General features: G+C 42.3%; 1 protein-coding gene across 1 annotated transcript in view; it reads right to left on the reverse strand.

Annotated features, from left to right (window-relative positions):
* LOC121925723 (interleukin 1 receptor accessory protein) overlaps positions 1-20,566 on the reverse strand; it is a 106,616-nt gene that overhangs the window by 44,789 nt on the left and 41,261 nt on the right. Inside the window, 1 exon segment of the mRNA XM_042458218.1 lies at positions 12,602-12,669. Coding sequence (XP_042314152.1) covers positions 12,602-12,668 — 67 coding nt within the window. The 5' untranslated portion in view covers position 12,669.

The following is a 20,566-nucleotide window of genomic DNA, read 5'->3' on the forward strand; positions in this document are numbered from 1 at the left end:
TATGTAGGGAGAGGAATTCCTGCAAGTAACTTGGGCTTGAGCCATGTAGGCCTTTAAAGCCCTATAAGAAGTAGGTGAGGGACCTGGGTATGTTTTACTTGGAAAAGAGAAGGCTAAGGAGTGACATGGAAGCCAGGATTAAATATCTGAAGAGATCTCATATTCAAGGTGGAGCAAACTTGGTTTCTGCTGCTCCAGAGAATAGGACCTGGAACAATGGATGTAAGAGACAGGAAAAGAGATTCTACCTCAACATTAGGAAGAATTTTCAGCCTCTGCTTAAAAACCTCCAAAGATGAGACTCTACCAGAGTGTCTTCCCCTGTTGAACAGCTCTTGCCACCAGGGAGTTCTTCCTAGTGCTTACCTGGAACTCCTTTTCCTGTACTTTGAATACATTGCTCTGCCTCCTAGTCTTTGGAGCAGCAAAAAAAAAAAAAGCTTGCTCCATCCTCAATAGGACATCCCTTCAAATACTGAAACATGGCTCTCAAGTCACTCCTTAACCTTCTCTTTCCCAGGCTAAATATCTGCAGCACCCTAAGCCACTCCTCATAGGGTCTGATGGTTTCCGAAACTTTGATCCTCCAGATGTTTGGGTCTTCGGCTCCCAGAATTCCTGATTGCTGGCCAAGCTGGTTGAGCCTTCTGGGAGCTGAAGTCCAAAATGTATGGAGGACCAAACTTTGGGAATCCCTGTTCTGGAGCATGTCGCCCCCCCCCCCCCCAACAACAATGTTAACTTAGGTACAATTCTTTCACCAAGCCAAAGCAATGCCCCATTCCTAGTAATCTTGTGGAGACCTCCTGGGTCTAGGCAACCTACCTGTCTCTCAGGTCTTGTTTGATGAGGAGCTTGTTGAAGTATACTGTACTAGCATATTATTTTAGTATTTTAGCATTTTCTAGTGTTGTGTTTTATCGGTCATTTTTGATTATATATACTTGATGTTCTGTCCTTTGGTGGAAAAGGTGTTAGAAATAAACTTTGTTATTGTTGTTGTTGTTATTATTATTATTATTATTATTATTATTATTATTATTATTATTACACCTTATGCACATAGCCTGAACATAATTTTATACGTATTATTGTTTAATAAATTTGTGCATGAAAATTATGCACAATTTGTGTACACTCAGCCACCCATGTGGACAATTTTGTATTTTGGAGTATTTTGTATTTTGGAATTCCAGATCAGGGAGACTTAGCCTGTACAGAGGGGGATTCATGCAGGAGGAGGGGACAGCCACGTGGCTTGGAGCCACCAGAGCTGACTGGTGACTAAGACAAATTGCCTTGTCAGCCGCTCTGGCTAATTACATGCCAACATGTTAATCTCACTCGGCTACAAGATCCATCTGTTTTCATCAATGTACCCCTTTGCGTGACAACCCTAGCACCTGCCTAGCCAAAGTGGGCTTAAGGGGAGGCCAGAGCAGAGGGGATTTGTCTAGTGAAAATGGAATGGAGGGGGCCTACTCCCAATATTTTAATAAGAATGAATGAATAAATCAATAATTGTTAGCCCCCGTGCCATTGCAATTATCCACTCCTCCTGTAGTGTCAACCATCAGGTTCAGAATATGGTTGAGAGTGCAACTGCTGTGTTAATATCCCTTACCAAGTGGGGTTGTAGGCATTGTGGGTGAGCTTGTTTAGCAAGGAGGCTGTTCAGGAAATAAGAAAGTCCTTGAAGGAGAAAAAGAGCCTGGCTTTATAGAAAAGGAGTTGACTTGGATTACCAGGCATCGATATTCAGTGGGTACCTGGACCTCTAAGACTGGAAGCAGGGAAGAAAATGCCAAATCCTCTAATAGTGCCAGTTCTGTGATATCATAAAATCAGTACTGGTGAAAGACTGTGCTCTTCTTTCAACACAAATGACTTTTCAAAGAGCTAGTAATATTACTTAGGAGTTTATCACATGAATGCAGAATGAACGCAGGCTTGCTAGAGAGGTTAAGAACAATAAAAAGGGCTGTTTTGGATATGTCCGCAGCAAAAGGAAGAAGAAGGAAACAGTAGGGTCACTGCATGCAGAAGATGGCAACATGCTAACAGGGGACAGAGAAAAGGCAGAATTACTCAACACCTTCTTTGCCTCAGTCTTCTCAGAAAAGCCAAAGGGTGCTCAACCTGAAGATAATGGAGCAGAGGACAGAAAAGAGGAATTTCAGCACAGAATAAGCAAAGAGATAGTACAGGAATACCTGTTTAACCTAAACAAACATAAGTCTCCAGGACCAGATGAGCTACATCCAAGGGTATTAAAAGAACTGGCAAATGTAATATCAGAGCCATTGGCAATCATAATTGAAAACTCCTGGAAAACAGGAGAAATCCCAGCAGACTGGAGGAAGGCAAACATTGTTCCCATCTTCAAAAAGGGAAAAAAAGAGGATCCCAACAATTATCGTCCAGTTAGTCTGACATCAATACCAGGAAAGATTCTGGAGCAGATCATTAAACAGAGAGTCTGTGAACATCTAGAAGGCAATGCCATAATCACAAAAAGTCAACATGGGTTGCAGAGAAACAAGTCATGCCAGACAAATCTGATCTCTTTCTTTGATAAAATTATCAGCTTGGTAGATGAAGGGAATGCTGTGGATATAGTATATCTTGATTTCAGTAAGGCCTTTGACAAAGTTCCCCATGATATTCTTGCAAACAAGATAGTAGAATGTGGGCTAGACAAAATAACTGTTACATGGATTTGTAAGTGGTTGACTGGCCGAACCCAAAGGGTGCTCAACAATGGCTCCTTTTCATCCTGGGGAGAAGTGACCAGTTGGGTCCCACAGGGCTCTGTCCTGGGCCCAGTGCTATTCAACATCTTTATCAATGACCTGGATGACAGAATTGGGAGCATACTTATCAAATTTGCAGATGACACCAAATTAGGAGGAATAGCTAATACCCCAGAGGACAGGATCAAGACTGAAAATGACCTGAACAGACTAGAAAACTGGGCCAAAGTTAACAAAATGAAATTCAACACGGAGAAATGTAAAGTACTGCACTTAGGGCAGAAAAATGAAATACACAGATATAGGATTATGGGGGACACCTGGCTGAACAAGACTACATGTGAAAGGGATCTAGGAGTCCAAGTAAGACCATAAGTTGAACATGAGTCAACAGTGCGATGCGGCAGCTAACAAGGCCAATGCGATTTTGGCCTGCATCAATAGAAGTATAGTGTCTAGATCAAGGGAAGTAATAGTGCCACTGTATTCTGCTTTGGTCAGGCCCCACCTAGAATATTGTGTCCAGTTCTGGGCACCACAATTAAAAAAGGACATTGAGAAACTGGAGTGTGTCCAAAGGATGGCGACTAAAATGGTGAAGGGTCTGGAAACTATGTCCTATGAGGAACGACTCAGGGAGATGGGGATGTTTAGCCTGGAGAAGAGAAGGTTAAGAGGTGATATGATAGCACTGTTTAAATATTTGAAGGGATGTCATATTGAGGATGGAGCAAGGTTATTTTCTGCTGCTCCAGAGAACAGGACCCGGAGCAATGGATGCAAGTTCCAAGAAAAGAGATGCCACCTCGACATTAGGAGGAACTTCCTGACAGTAAGGGGTATTCAACAGTGGAACAAACTCCCTCGGAGTGTAGTGGAGTCTCCTTCCTTGGAGGTCTCTAAGCAGAGGCTGGATGGCCATCTGTCGGGGATGCTTTGATTGTGATTTCCTGCATGGCAGAATGGGGTTGGACTGGATGGCCCTCTCGGTCTCTTCCAACTCTACGATTCTATGATTCTATGAGATCAGGAGTTTATTCTGTGAATATCCTTTAAAAATTGTGTAATTACACTAAATGATTTCACACGATGTCGCACAAAACCTGCCATTAAAGTGGTCATAAAGAAGCATTAACGAGCATCTTTTTATTTTCGGGATTTGAGCGACAATACATTTCTGATATCACTTTATTTGCACAATTGCGTGTGATAATCATTAGTGCAATTACTCACCATTTTCGCTTTATTTGCGGGATGTTTTAAATGTGCTTTAATCTCTCTTTAATGCCAACATTAGCCCCAGTGTGATAAACTCCACTGAATCATAAAGTTGGAAGTGATCCCAAGGGTCATCCAGTTCAACCCCCTTGCCAGTGAAAGCCTTCACTGCTAAAAGACTTCTGAGGGCTGTACAATCCAATGTCTTTTTAAAAACCTCCAATGAAGAAGTCCATCCTCCTCCAAGTCAGTCCATTTCAGTATTTGAATGGCTCTGCTGTGAGGGCTGTCTGACAGTGGAATTGATGGACTGCCATGGAAAGTGGTGGACTCTCCTTCTTTGGAGGACTTTAAGCAGAGGTTCGATTGGCATCTCCCAGGAATGCTTTCATTGTTTTCTTGCATAGCAGGGATGGGATAAGGTGGTCCTTGCAATCCCTTCCAAGGTATCCATTCACTAGCCCAGTGCTTCTCAAACTGGGGAGGGAAAGGGACTGGCAACTTTCCCCAAACACATCAGCAACATTCTGGGAAATGTGCTGTGGGCCAGCAGCCAACAGCTCACAAAGTGGCATTGGTGCAGAGACCCCTATTTTGTGTAGCACTGTACTAGTCTGCTTGGTGTCATTGGTAAATTTTGAAGTGCAATGTCTCACTAGGAAATAGCCATTTTCCCTCCCACAAGACATGTTTTTCATCCTGATTCTCTGTTGTTTATTTCCAGAGGCACTAACATGGCAATTAAAATCTCCATCAAAAAAACCAAGAATCCTCCTGAAAAACTGATAAAACCACGATTAAACTTATAAGTCATGACAGTAATCCCGTGGAGTTACTTTGTATGCTTGTGTAAAAGATGAACACACCTCCCTTTATCTTATGTTTTCATCTGCTCTGAATGACAGCCTGGGCTGGTTGAGCATTTGTCATCTGTTCCTCCATTATCAGCCACTCTTCCTTCCTTCCAAAGTGTTCAGCTCCATTAACCACCATTTTGCATGTGATGCTATGAAGTGCAGTTTAATTAGGTGACAAAGTTATTTTTATACCTTCTGGAATAGTTCAAGCTTTGACCAAGCTTGGAATATTCCAGAACATAAACCAAAAAGCACATCACTGGTTATAATTCCAGGGTTATAAACTGGAAATATGAAGAAAAAGATTGGATTATCAATGTATTGACGTTAGCCGAAATGGACAAATGGGTGACACCAATTAAAGAAAACCTTTAGACAATTTTTAAAAGACTGGGAGTTATTCTTTATCTATATGAGGAAGAAACAAGGGAATATTTAGGTTGCGGGTTTTGAGGTTTGAACAATTATGTTTAGATTTTTGGGTCAGAATTGAAATTTTAAAAATGACTTACCATAACTTTGTTCAGTGGAATCACCACAGGGCTACACCAGGTGACACCCTAAATGGATGTGACACCATTGCTCCTCAAATACCTACTTTGGGGTGGAAATGGGCTTTGGCATTCATCTGCTTTCCTTTAAAATGCTTTAAAAGATGGTGGGAGTGGGGTGAAGCTCAGTGGAAGGAGAAAGGAGAGGCCCCAGAATTTTTTAAAATTCGAATTTCATAATTTTAAATAAAAAAAATAAAAAATGATTTTTTAAAAAAGCATTCTTTTTAAAAAAAATTTAAAAACATGACATTTTAGCCAAATCTTCAAATATCTTGACATTTCAGGATCTTGTCTAGTTCCTTCACAGTTGCCCTTCCAAGTCCTAATTTAATTCATAGGATCACCATAAGTCAACAATGACTTGATGGTAGTTCGCAATAACAACAAAGCTCATTCATTAATCAAAATGGAGAATGTAGCCAAGAAATATGATGAAGACTAAGACTTAGAAGGACAGCTATGAAGAAAGTAGCTAAAATCCTCAAATGTAAAGACAGAACATTAAATACCAAAGTCAGAATCATCCAGGGCATTGTATTTCCAGTGTCTATGTATGAGTGTTAAAGCTGGATGGTACAGAAAGCTGAAAGGAAGAAAATCAACTAACATGATGCTGAAGGAAAGATCTATGGATACCAACCAATGAATCTTTAAGCAAATCATACATGAATTTTCTCTTGAAGCCAACATGACTAAACTGATACTATCATACTTTGGACAAACTGTGTGGTGAAGTTACTCACTGGAACAAATGGTAATGCTTGCTAAAGTGGAAGTCAGCAGGAAAAGAAAAGGACCACATGCTCAATCAAGGAAGCCACAGCCCTGAGTGTGCAAGATCTTATCAGGGCTTTTTATAACAGGCTGTTGGAGGCCTCTCAATCACTTGACTTGAATTGAGACTTGTATATTTTTAGTGGCTGACTTGCCGGTGACATTCATTTCAAACAACAACAAACCACACATTGAGTTACCTGACTTCCAAGGAAGAATATGACAGGTTTTGCCCATTACACTGACTCATACATCCTTTGGAGCCTTTCACTCAGTGGTCAACCACCCATAAGAATATGCATGCATAACTGTAGTACTTGGTTTTCCTTCCCAAAACCATGCAGCTGCAAGACAGAAATCAAATATAGTAGCAGAGCTCAAGGGGATGGACCCAAGTGCCAAACAGACCTATCCTCTTCCAGTGGAGGAATACACAGAAAAAGCATCCCAGAGAGATGGTCATCCAACCTCCGTGTAAAAAATTCCAAAGAAAGAAAGTCCACCACATTCAAAGTCTGTCCATTTCAGTGTTCAGTGACAATTCCAGTTAAGAAATTCTACCTAATGTTTAGGTGAAATCTCTTTTCTTGTAATTTAAAGCTGCAACTGCATTATAGAGCCATGGTCCCATGCTATGGAATCTTGGGATGTGTAGTTTTGTGAGATATTTAGCTTTTTCTCTCAGAGAGTGCTTGTGCCACAACATACTACAAACTCCAGGATCCTAAATCCCAGCTGTTTGCATGTGTGTCCTGGTGTGCCATCTGGCATGGTCCCCACCACAGTGAGTCACTTGCTTCTGAGATCAGAATAAGGTGTCCAGACACAATCACATGCCTGGGGTCCATGTTCTGCCCTCCTATCTAAGCAGCGATGTAGACCTAAGTCAACTGACTTGAACTTAAGTCAGACTCAAGTCACTTCAGTGACTTGAGTTGGTCTGGACTGGACTTGACAAAATGGAACAATCACTTGACTTGAATTGAGACTTGTATATTTTTAGTGGCTGACTCACTGGTGCCATTCATTTCAAACAGCAGACAAGACCTGCTCCCAAAATGTGGGGTGCATTTTTTGGAAGGGAATAGCAAACATGTTACGCAATGGGTTTGAGGTGGAAGGAGCCTTCTAAGGCTTTTGAAAAGCTTTAGAAGGCTCTTCTGATTTGCAGCAGGGACAGGACGCGAAGGAAACCTCAACCCCACCTCAAGCCCATTGCCTAACGCTCTTGCTGTTCCCTCCAAAAATGCACTCCACCTTTTTTTTCTGTTAAAAGCTGGCTCCCAGACATGAGACTCAACTTGAGACTTGGCTTGGAAGTATCTTGCAAGAATGTGAGAGTTGACTTCAGGCTTGAAAGTAGAGACTTGACTTGGGAGCTAGACTAAAAGACTTGAATACATCAATGGAACTAAGTACTTATGGCAGCTATGACGGATGACACAGAGGGACACACATGTGAACAGACACCTGGCATTAGAACAGAAGGTTCTGGATCATCCAGGAAGATCTGAAGCATCTGGGGACTTTTAAAAATCCATGGTAAGAAGCGTATGCTCCAAGTTTAGCACTGAATGGTCTGGAGGTTGCCCAAACTGTTTCTCCCTGATTCATGGATTGGGCCCTGTGTCATCCAGTCTCTCCACTGTTAGGATGAAGGGAGGCTGTTTTATTTGGCCCATGCAGACAGGGCCACAGTAATTTATTATGTAAGATCCATTTTTTCTTCCAAAAAGGATGCACTTGCACTGTTAGGTGGAATTTCATGCTGCATCTTCTCCTAGGATGGAAACACCACGTCTGAGAGAAGGCTGGTACACAGCTCACATCCTGTTTGTAGCACACAGTCACATCACTTGGATAAAGTCATTCCTCAAAATGTTAATGGGGTATGTCACAATCAACAATTGCAGAGGGCTGTCCCTGTGCCCAAGCATTCATGCACAAAATTATTGGAGCTTGTGAAGGAGGTATCCCAAGTTCAAAGAGGTAGATCTGGGATTCTTTCTTTCTTTCCTTAATTTATTTCTGGTTCTATCTAAAAACCATTCTGGAACCCTCCTCCATCTGGGCTACAGAGCTTATGAGCACAGTTGGCTTCTTGTCTTGCTTTCCTCCCTCCATCCCCCCAGTCTTGTCTTTCTGATCAGGAAGCTGATAGCGATGGGACAAACACATCTTCTCAAGAAAGCTTGCTGCCGAGTGACACAACTCTGCCTTCATCACACCAGCTCAAGCCCTTTTTATTTTTGTAAAGTGAATTTTAAGATGACATGGGAAAAGCTGAGCTGTTTCCCACCTTCTTATACCTTTTTAATTTGAAAAAAAATTGCAGGATTAGCCATGCTGACAATAAAACAAAACCAAGTACACACTGTGTTGAAATCCTTATTGGACGAATCAGAAGGTGCACAAATCATCATGCTAGCTTTAAGCTTTAAGCCAGGGGTAGGCAACCTGCGGCCCACGGGCCGGATGCGGCCCGACAAGGCCTTGAGACCGGCCCCAGCCTGGTCCTGCTGCCGATTGCCACCAGGGCCTTTGGGGGGCAATTGTCTATAGAAGCCTCAGAAACATGCATTTATACACTGGTACCCCGGGATACGAACGCGCCGCGATACGAAATTTCCGGGTTACGAAAAAAAAAAAAATTAATTAATTATTTCCGGGTTACGAAGGTTTACCCGGGTTACGAAAAAACGCTGGCGCTTTTTAAAATGGAGCCGCGGCGGAGCCGCGGCTTTTCCCCATTAGCGCCTATGGGGATTCGGCTAACGAAAAACTTCCGGGTTACGAAAATGGCGCCGGAACGAATTAATTTCGTAACCCGGGGGACGAGTGTATTAACATTTTTTTAAAAATCAGCAAATTTTTTCGCGTGTCCTCCATTTTTTAAAAAAAGTGTCTTCCATTTGAAAATTTTGTCCTACATTTGTCCTGGTTTATTTCTATATTTAATTTTGTTAAAAAGTATTTAATTATTTATTTTTTGGCTTCGGCCCCCCAGTTGTCTGAGGTACAGCAACCCGGCCCCTGGCTCAAAAAGGTTGCCTACCCCTGCTTTAAGCTTTTGAACCTCACTGGCTTCTTCATCGGGCTTGGTGGTAATCATCATCATCATCATCATCATCATCATCATCATCATCATCATCATCATCCTGGTAATTCTTGTTTGTCATCCAGTCAAGTTTCACTTTGACTTTGGGCCAAAACTAACAAAATTAATTTCAACAGGGAGAAATGTAAGGTACTGCACTTACACAGGGAAAAAAATGAAATGCACAGATCTAGAATGGGAGACACCTGGCTTGAAAACAGTATATGTGAAAGGAATCTAGGAATCCTGGTAGATCAAAAATTGAACATGAGTCAACAGTGTGATGCAGCAGCTAAAAAATCCAAAGCAATTCTATGCTGCATCAATGGAAGTTTAGTGTTTAGGTCGAGGGATGTAATAGTGCCACTCTATTCTGCTTTGGTCAAGCATCACCTGAATAATCCTGTCTCCAGTTCTGGGCAAAATTCAAAAAGGCTATGCACAAGCTGAAGCATATCCAGAAGAGGGTGATCAAAATGGTGAAATGTCTGGAAATCATAAAGCCCTATGAGGTGTGGCTTAGGGAGCTAGGTATGTTTTGCCTGGAGAAGAGAAGGTTAAGGGGTGACATAACAACCGTGTTTAAATATTTAAGGGGATGACATATTGTGGATGGAGCAAGCTTGTTTTCTGCTGCACCAGAGAACAGGACCCAGAGCAATGGATGCAAACTACAGGAAAAGCGATTCCACCTCAACATTAGGAAGAACCTCCTGAGGGTAGGAGCTGTTTGATAGTAGAAGATGCTGCCTTGGAGTGTGGTGGAGTCTCCTTCTTTTGAGGTTTTTAAGCAGAGGCTGGATGACCATCAGTTTGGGGTGCTTTGATGCTGCATTCCTGCATGGTAAAATGAGATTGGACTGGATGGCTCTTAGGGTCTCTTCCAACTCTATGGACCTTATCACACTAGGGACCGTGTCGATATCATTGCCCAAATGTTGCCAAATGCTCCAGAAGTGCTGGAGATGGGATCATCCATCACACTTCTGAAACGTCACTGAAATGCTCTTGTTGTTCTCCCGTCAATGAATTGTTCACTGAGAAGCCATTTTTGTAATAACGGAAGATCCTGTTATTTTAAAAAATGACTTCTCCTGGCTTCTCCGTGAACGCTTCGACAATGGAAGGAAAGCGGAAAACTTCAATTATGTTTTAGAAGTACGACGGATGATTCCACCTCTGGCACTTCTGCAACATTTGGTAAGTGCCTCGTGTGATAAGGTCCTCTGATTCTATGACTTACTGTGACCCTCTATATGAGAGACCTTCCAGAACTCCTGTTAGTAACAGCTCTGCTCATGTCTTACAAACTCAGGGCAGCCAGGGCTTCCTTTGTTGAATCAATCTACTTACAGTTTATTTAAATTAAAAGACAGACTATCAAATGAATTAAAAGTAATTAAAAGCATACACATTAGAAAGAGGGAAAGAGCAAATGAGTAGATACAACACATTATTAAAAGCCCACTCTCTATGAGCAAAATTATCCCGAAATGTGAAAAATCCTCTAATGTTTGTTAACTTTTTTTTTAATGGAGTGTCTCACTGTGTCCTCAGAACCTTTTTCATTGACAGTGAGAAAGTCAGTGAATATTTTCCACACCTCTTCACTGCCAATCCATGATACAGCTTGCCTTCCGCAATGTGAACTTACATGAACCTTTGTTATAGATATATATGCAAGGGCATGTACAATCCTATGTGCATCCACTCAGAATGCAAGTCCCATCAAGTTCAATGGGTCTTACTTCCAGCAAAATAAACATGCACACAACTGCAGCCTTCCTTAGGTAAAGAGTTGCATCAAAGGAGAAGGCAGGATCAAACTATTTGAAACAGATACAGCATAACTTAGGCTAAACCCAGGTTATTCATCCATTCTTGAACCCCCCCTATCTTCCAGTACAGGAGCTCAAGGCAGTTCAAAACAGGATTAACACAGACACAACCTGAAACACATGGTGGCCAAGACATTACATTGTATTTGCATGGTGTCAATATACTACTCTGAAAATTGTGAGCCAGTGTGGCCTAGTGGTTTGAGCATCAGACTACGACTGGAGAGCAGGGTTCAATTCCCCACATGGCCATAAAACCCACCTTGGGCAACTCACATGCTCCCAGCCTCAGAGGAAGGCAATGACAAACTCCCTCTGAACAAAGCTTGCCAAGAAAACCCCATGATAGGTTCACCTTAGCATCGCTACAAGTCGGAAACAACTTGAAGACATACAAAAAACAAAGTAACATGGTGGTTGCACTTCACTGCCAAGAGTCTGTCTGCCCATGTGCAAAGCAGAGGCAACAAAGAATGCAAGAATGTAAATTGACAGGCAACTTGAAGGTACGCATGCACACACTTTAGAAAAGATTAATTCAACTGTCCCGCTGACATGGGAATCACCAGCTCCCATTTATTGATTCCATGTGCCAACTGGGATTGTGGGCTTCAGCATCACAGCAACCCATGGTGCTACACAGTAAACACTCATTCAGAGGATGCCCAAAGCAAGAAAAATGCTTTGAGGAACATGATGTTCAATGCTGAAACACTTAAAACCTCAATGAGAGTCCCTGCCAATGGGACAGATTAAGACCACAGACTTGGCACAGCATGAACGATTATGCAATTTAATTCTATTACTGTATTTATACTAAAATTGCCAAATATATATTTGGAGGATTGGCACCTCTGCCAATCATCATCATCATCATCATCATCATCATCATCAATTTCAGAAACACAGGGTTGCTATTTAGTCTTAGCCTCTGGCTGAAGCGAAGAACAAGTTACTTTTTGCTGGGAGATTTAGTCCATACTGGGCGTGCCAAAAGTAGTTCTTTAAATAACAGTTTTGATGTAATTTTTTGGAAAGGGAAAATCCACATTATTCTGTGGGATGAAAAAGGGGTGTAGAAAGTCCAGCGCATGGATAATCCACATTATTCTATGGGGTGAAAAAGGGGTGCGGAAAGTGTAGAATACATAGACAATATGTTGGGCCCAAGTTCTGTGTCTGCAGCCCTCAAAGCCACCTGACAGTCCCTCAAAGAACCCATCCCATTTTTAAAAGTCAATTAATTTTTTGTTGATTTTTTTTTTTAATGCCAAAACTTTTCCAAACTGCCCAAAGCCACACACTCAGAAAACCCCCACAACCTTCCCAAAGCCCATTTTGGATAGAGTTTGACCAAAAGTGGGCACTAGAAGGAATGTGATATCTCTTCCAGTGTATCCAAGTGGGCCAGTAAAACCCATGGGGGTCACTAGAGCAATAACTGCCCCATGTTCATGTGTGGCTGCCCATTCCTGTGTTAAAGCCTTCCTGTTCTAAGTACAGTACTCACCAGAGGCACTGCTGAGGTCACTGATACAGAGCCACACTGCTACCAGCAGGAGATGATGAAGCTTCATCCTGCAAAGAGACAAATAGAGACAATGGTTATTCCAGCTACAGTTGGTCCTCAACTTTTGTAGGGGTTAGGGGTGCAGCCCACCTACAAAAGTAGAAAAAACAAGAATATAGATCTTTTTTTTAAACTGCGAGAATACTTTTCTAGGTGTTTTGTAGGTCCTCCAGTGCATCTCTATGGGCAGCCTCTGGTGGAAGTTGACCACAGGACTATGCTGGAGGACCTACAAATGCAGAGACAAGTATTTTCTGTGGGCATCTATAGTTCCTTCAATGCAACCCTATGGACAAAGTCTGGCAGAAGTTGACCATAGAATCAAACTGGAGGACATAAAGATGCCTAGAGAGAACATAATTTTTTGATGGAAGGGCAAATACAGTAATCCACAAATAATAAAATCTGCTAATGCTTAACCTGCAAATGGTTTATGCATACAGTAGTTTTCTGTGGGTTTTCGGGCTATGAGGCTGTATTCTAAACTTATAGGTACCTAATTCTTACTTTATTGGATTTGATTTATAGACCACTTTCCTCCCAAAATTCATTTTAGCTACTTGGCTATGAAAACCCACTGAAGGTGTATCCATACTACAGAATTAAAGCATTTGACACTACTTTAACTGCCATAACTATGTCCTACAGAACCCTGGGATTTGTATTTTGGTGAGGCACCAGACTTCTCTGGCAGACCAGGCTGAAGACCAAACTCCAAATCCCAGGATTCTGTAGGCTAGTGTCATGGCAGATAAAGTAGTGTCAAACTGCTTTGATTCTGCCATGCAGAACCCTGGGTGACTTTACGCAAGTCACACTCTCTGAGCCTCAGAGGGAGGCCAAGACAAACAACAAATCTTACCAAGGAAAACCCCACCATAAAGTTGCCTTAGGGTGGCTGTGGTCAGAAATGGCTTGAAAGGCACACAGCAACAGCAACAATGACCTGAGACCTTAAGACCACTCAGTGCTGCATCTGAAGAAGTACATTTTTATGCATGAAAGCTCCTACTAAAATAAAAACCAGTTAGTCTTAAAGGTGCTGTCGGGGGAGCTTTGATTCTGTGTTCCTGCATGCCAGTGGGCTGGTCTGGATGGCCTTTGTGGTCTCTTCCAACTCTATGATTCTATGGCTGCCACACTCCCCTTTTATTTCCTCCCCTTGCCTTCCTCCTAATTAGCGACGGTTTCCCCTTGATGCCTCCAGACCATTAAGGGAGGAAAACAAGGACGGCAGCAAAGGCAATGTTTGTCAAGGCTCAACTCAAACAAGAAAAATCAGAAGCTTCAGGTCAGAGGGGTTGAAACACTGCCTCCTAATTAGGAATCAAGGAAAAGATTTTAAAATGCCCAGGTGCCAAAGCTTCCCAGGAGGTAGAGATAGATAGATGCAAAAGAAAGCAGTCATCTTTGGTGAAAGGCTTGTTGCACTGGGACACGGATTGGCTTCTCAAACCTTGAGGTCTGGCCCTTCTTCTCCAGCCCTCAAGGCAAGAAGGAAGAATCTCAGGGAGAGAGCGCTGCCTCACATACTGGGAATGCCTAATGCAACTGCATGGAGTGCACACGCATGAAAAACAGAGACCCCGAAGTCTCCTGAATGGAGGCTGTGCCAAGGGCACCCAATGTGGCACAGATACTGCTTTTCTTTTTTGCCAACCCCCCCCCCCCCCACCACTCTTTCTTTGTTTCTTGAGGACCTTTCCAAGCCCAAGCATCAAGTTGTTCTCTGGGCAAGAGCTAACAACAAACTGCCATTCAAGCAACATACTCTTAGCAACGAGAGCCGAATGCCCTGGCAACCGGCTGTCAGCATCAGCCAAGGAAATCTATTTTAAATTTGCTTCAAGCCCCTCTGGCTGACAATAAGGCATCCAAAACCACAAAATGGCCAACGCACTCCCCAAAATTCAGATTTCCTCATCTTCTAAAGCAGAAGTAGGGAAAGAGTGGACCATAAGCCACACAGGACTCCTGGGGTCGTTTCTGTGGCCACCGAACAACTCTGGATAGCAATTCAAAGCCCCCAGATACCAGGGTGATTTATTTGTCTGAAACACCCCAAAAAGTGCACAAAATCACCTAAAATTTGGCAGTTTTCCTTCACCATGACCCCAACCCCTCCCAACTTCTAAAAATCAGGTCCAGATAGTGTAGTCGATGCAGGGTGCCCAGGGTCTGAGCTTATCCCTGTATCCCCTTATCCACATGCCTCCTTTAAAGAAATGTATTTATTTCTACCCCATGTGTCGGTTTCTCTTAGCATTGCTATATAAACTCCCCAGATAACAGAGGAATATGTGGATTCAAAAGCAATATCCCACTGTTTCAGCTGGCCATTTTATGCTACTTTGCTTTTGTGCCCAGCAAAGGATTCTGTGTTGCTCAGAAAATTGCATAACACACATGATTGCTAGTCTACGCTGTTTTTAACCTGTGTTCTTTATTTTATTGCTTCCAATTTAATATAGGTATTAATCTCTATTGTTCTTTGTAGACTGTACGTCACCAGCAAGTCTTTATTTTATTTTATTTTATTTTAATTGATTGATTGTATGTAAAGTGCGGTGGATAACAAAATCCGAGGATGCACGAGCTCTATTAAATACAATGGCACAGCAAAATGGTGTCCCTTATATAAAATGGAAAATCAAGGCCTGCTATTTGGAATTTATACTTTTTTTGAAAGTTGCCTCTCTGTTTTCATGGACTTCGATCTGCGGCCCTCGCTTACTTGCAAGGAGCAAACAGAGGGGGTTAAAATGGGGCACGCACCCCCATTCAAGCCTATGGGGCTTGAATATCTGCAAGTTTCCTTTTTCGTGGGGGGAGGAATCCAGAAGGGATCCCTGTGAACATGGAGGGCTGACTGTATTATCCAGCCGTGGATGCTTGAATCCGTGGATTAAAAAAATCCATGGATAAGGAGGGCTGATTGTAATGCTTTTTGCACTAACGTTATTCATAAATTGTAATTCCCATATACCACTGAATGTAATGCTCATAGCTGTGACGCTAACAACTAGCAAAATTAAAATTATACCTTCAAATTACAATATTGTACACACAACCTAATTGTCTTTACATATACAAAGTGATGTTTTAAAAGATTTAAATTTAAAATTTAAAATTCTGAAATTTGAAATTTTAATTTTAAAAAATTCTAGGGCTTCTCCTTTCTCCTCCCACTGAGTTTCACCCCAGTCCCACCATCTCTTAAAGCACTTTAAAGGGAAGAAGATGAATGCCACAGTCTGTTTCTGCCAAAAGGTAGGTATTTGAAGATCAGTGGCATCAGCCCCCATTTAGGGTGTCACCTGGTGTGGTCTGCACCCCTTGCACCCCTCTAGTGATGCCACTGATTGAAGTAACCACATACAGCATAAATCCTTTAGAGAAATCATAAAACTGAGAGTGTTCGTTTGTTGGGAAATCCATAGTTCGATCAAAAGTGGAAACATTTGATCTACAACCTGTATCTTTTCTGGTAAACGACACTGATCCAAATCATCAAAGAAACCTGCCCTTTTAAAACTCACTATCAAGGAACTTTCCATAGAAATGCTGATAAAAGCACAAACATATTTATCTACTTAGAAATACTGGCTGGCACACAGGGACGTAGCCAAGGGGGGGGGGCCTTGGGGTCCGGCCCCCCCCCCCCGCTTCCATTAGAAAAATGAATGGTGTGTGCTGCTGCGCCGTCACACCCAAGCCCCATTATAATGGTGAAACTTAGTCTGGACCCCCTCTTCCTAAAATCCTAGCTACATCCCTGTGGCACAGTGGCATCACTAGGATTGATGTCAACCCAGTGCATTAACTCATGTTGTTACTCCCAAGCAAGAAAGCCTCCTGAAGGGAGACAACATGGGGAGAAGAAAGGGAGATGGAAAGAAAAGCGGCAGCAAGTAGCGGGAGTTGCTTGCCATCCACTCTCCTCTTCACCACTCACTGCTTGCCCACCTCACCCTCCTCCCTGTCTGGGGTTGCCATTTGTCCCAGAAAACCTTGAAAATCCTAGATTTAAGGGACCAAAAAGTGTTCTGGCCAGCTGGGCCAGCTGAAGCAGTAAATCCCAGATTTTTTTTATCCATCTCATACTGATGGGTACATTAAAATGTGGCAGTGATGATGAAGCAGGAAATCCTGGTCTCCAAAGACATAGTTCAACATTCAGACCACTACACCACACTGACTCCATTACAGTGGAACCTCGCCTTACACGGGGGATCCGTTCCAGCCTATGCTTGAGCCCCATTCATGTGAATGGGGCTCATGCGCACAATGGCACGGTGGCCGCATGCACCATAGGCACACGCCCCATTCATCTGAATGGGACACACTACCCCGCGCAGCTTTACCGCATATGCTTAAATCAGCGTATAACATAGGCACACTGTACAAATATTCCAAAAGAGGAATTTCCACATAAAGCTTTGGAATGCATTTGGAGACAAGATTTAAACCAAATGTGACTACTGTATATACTCATGTATAAGTCTTGAAATTTTAGTCAAAAATTGACCCAAAAAACCTGGATCGACTTATCCATGGGTCAATGTACTTTAACTCGGAGGCATCCTCTTTCTCTGAATAAAAGGCAAGAGCTTAGTACATTCTGGGAGCACCAAAAAGAAGCATGGATCTACTCTCTCAACCATCCAGCCTTGAGGATGAGCACAAACAATTATGACTGCCAGAATTTTCTAAGTTCTTTGGGACTATTTTCCTGTGCATCATCCTTTAGATCCTTTGTTACATACCCCTACGTTTTACCCTCCATGGGTCATATCAAAATCCATAATTTTGGCCTCAAAACCTGTCCTCGACTTATACATGAGGTTGACTTATAGCTGAGTATATACAGTAATCATTATTTAGAATCATGGAATATTTTCCCAAAAACATTTCCAGTTCCACTTTTCTGACAGTTTCACATCAACAGGACTGTGATTCCACAATGGGTTTTCATCCAAACTTCAGCAGTTTTCATAGTGATGAAACCTAAGGCAAAAAGTGGAACAGCAAGGCTACAGCTGAGTATCAAGAAAACAAAAATAATGACAACAAATCAATTACATGACTTTAAAGCAGGTGATGAAGACAAAGAAATAGTTAAAGTTTTTTGATAGTTTAGATCAAGTGTTAATTAAAATGGAGACTGTAATCAAGAAATCAGAAGTTGATTAAGACTTGGAAAGAAGCTATGAAGGAACCAGATAAGATCCTCAAGTGTTTTCAGCATAGTATGCTGTGCTTTTATCTTTTCCATTATGTTTTAACTGTGATTTAAATTATTTTATAAAATTGTTTGTCTAATGTTTTTTTTTTTAAAACAAAACTTTTTTAAAAAAAGATTTTAGCTGAACCTTTTAAATTGGTGTAAGTTGCTTGGGGTCCCAGGTCAGGAGAAAAGTGGGACATAATTTTTTTAAAAATATTAAAAAGAGATAAGATCTATCACTGACTACTAAAATCAGAAACAGTATTTCCAGTCACTGTATATTGATGGGAAAGCTGGATGGTGAACAAAACAGGCAGGACGAGAAGCAACTCATTGGGAAGATGATGCTGGAGGAGATTATTGTGCAAGCCATAGCCTCAGGAGAAGGCAATGGCAAACCTCCTCTGAACAACTCTTGCCAAGAATACCCCATGATAGGTATGCCTTAGGTCCCCATAAGTTGGAAATGACTTGAACGCACACCACCACCACCACCACCACAACAACATGAGGATGCAGTAAGCTTGTTTTCTGCTGCTCCAGAGACTAGGACATGGAGCAATGGATTCAAACTACAGGAAAAGTGATTCCACTCAACATTAGGAAGAACATCCTAACAGTAAGAGCTGTTTGAGAACAGAAGGCACTGCCTTGGAGTTTGGTGGAACTGCCTTCTTTGGAGGTTTTTCAACAGTTACTGGATGGCCATCTGTCCGAGGGAGTGCTTTGATTGTGTATTCCTGGCAGAGGGTCGGGCTGGATGGCCCTTGGGGTCTCTTCCAACCCTAGGATTCTATGATTGTATTACTCTATAAATGGACCTTCCCTGCCCCCAGTGCAACACTATATGATCCAATGGCCAATTGGTAGATGGGGGGGAGGAGAGATTGTGTATGCCTGCAGGGCAGGGGGATGGATTGGATGGCCCTTGGTGTCTTTTCCAACTGTATGAATCTATGATTCCATTACTCCATCAAGGAAGCCACAGCTTCCCTGAGCAGGCTGTGGATGACCAGGGCTCTGGGAGGTCTTTCATTCATAGCAGGGTCATAAACTGAAACCCAGTTGATGGTGAAGGAAGAGGAGGAGGAGGAGGACAACAGTCCTGTTTAAATAATCTATATGAAGGAATTAGTAACAGCGAGGAGGGGAGAAGCAGAGAGATGATGCAAACATGAGACTGTGGGTCGGAAATAATTTGCAAGAACAGTTGCGGACAACAAAGAGAAAGGATGCTGAGAAAAGGTCCTTCAGTTCCCTTCGGGAAATGTTTTCGCCTTCTAACTCTCCGGAGCAGAGGGTGGAAGAAATGGGACAATGGAGAAAATGAAGTGGAGCAGAAGCCATCTGGGCTCCTCTGAGCTAGGAATGCAAAGTGCTTTCTCCTCCGACTGATTGCTCTTCTGGGGGCGATTGGAGCCTCCAAAGGCTGGCTGTTGTTTTAGAAGAGGTTGTCGGGACCTTTGCAAATAGATTGGCAAACCTTTATTCATAACAGCAATGGCAATTGTGTTTTCTCTTTCTCCCTCCATTTCTCTTTCTCTCACACAAATAAACTAAGAGATGTGCCCTTTCAAGGTCATGATGCAATGCATTTATACACTGATACATGGAATACTGGTTTCAGAGTTGGACTATGACTGTGGAAACCAGGCTTTGAATCCCCACTCAGCCATGGAAATGCCCTGGGTGATCTTGGATGAGTCAATGGAGATTACCAGACGGGGATGGAACATCCTTGTCCTGTCCCTTGGCCATTCTTATAGCATGATCGTGAGAAGATTTTCATACGATGTCATGCTTATCATGTCAGTGTCCCGTCATTAAACTGCAATTGACTGTGATCATGCAAAAGACTTTCACATGGTGTTGCACTTATTCTGTCACTGTCCCATCAGTGAAGTGGAATTGTCCTGTTCTTACCCTTCATTTTGTATTAACAGACAACTGTGTTAATGCAATCCCACTTCACTGACAGTTTAATGACATAATCAGCTTATATGTATGAATGTCTTCCATGCGATCTCTGCCACAGACGGGATGAGGATGGGTTTCGCTCCCGTCCTGCATCTCACTCTCTCAGCTTCAGAGGAAGGTAAAGGCAAACCCCCTTGTGAACAAATCTTAACAAGAAAACCCTCTTATAGGTTTGTCTTAGGTCTACCATAAGTCAGAAACAACTTGAAGGAACAACAATAACAAATATTATTTGGGGTTCTTGATTTCTGAACAGGCATCATCACAAATGGCCCAGATGTATGTTGACTCTGATACCTTCAGATTATAGTAAAACTGTCCAGGCATCTGTTCAAGCTACATAAAGCTCTTCAGTTAAACAGAGAAGTACAATGAGTCTTTAATATCTGCTGGGTTTGGTTCTGGGATCACCCATGGATATCAAAATCCCTGGATGCTCAAGTCCCCATGAAATACAATGGTATTGTAAAATTGGGTCTCATATAAAATGACAAAATCAAGGTTTGGAATTTATATTATTATTGAAAAAAACATGTTCAAGCCATGGATGATTGAATCCATGGATAAAGAATCTATGGATATAGTGGGCCAACTATAATTCACTGGATTTTTACTTTTAGATTGAGGGCTGACCCCCAAAGGCTGTTTTCGTGACCTCTTTCCCTACATCTGCAAACTGCCCTTTTGCTGGCAAAAGAGAG

This window comes from Sceloporus undulatus, chromosome 3, assembly GCF_019175285.1.
Source record: "Sceloporus undulatus isolate JIND9_A2432 ecotype Alabama chromosome 3, SceUnd_v1.1, whole genome shotgun sequence".
In the NCBI taxonomy this organism is placed as follows: domain Eukaryota; kingdom Metazoa; phylum Chordata; class Lepidosauria; order Squamata; family Phrynosomatidae; genus Sceloporus; species Sceloporus undulatus.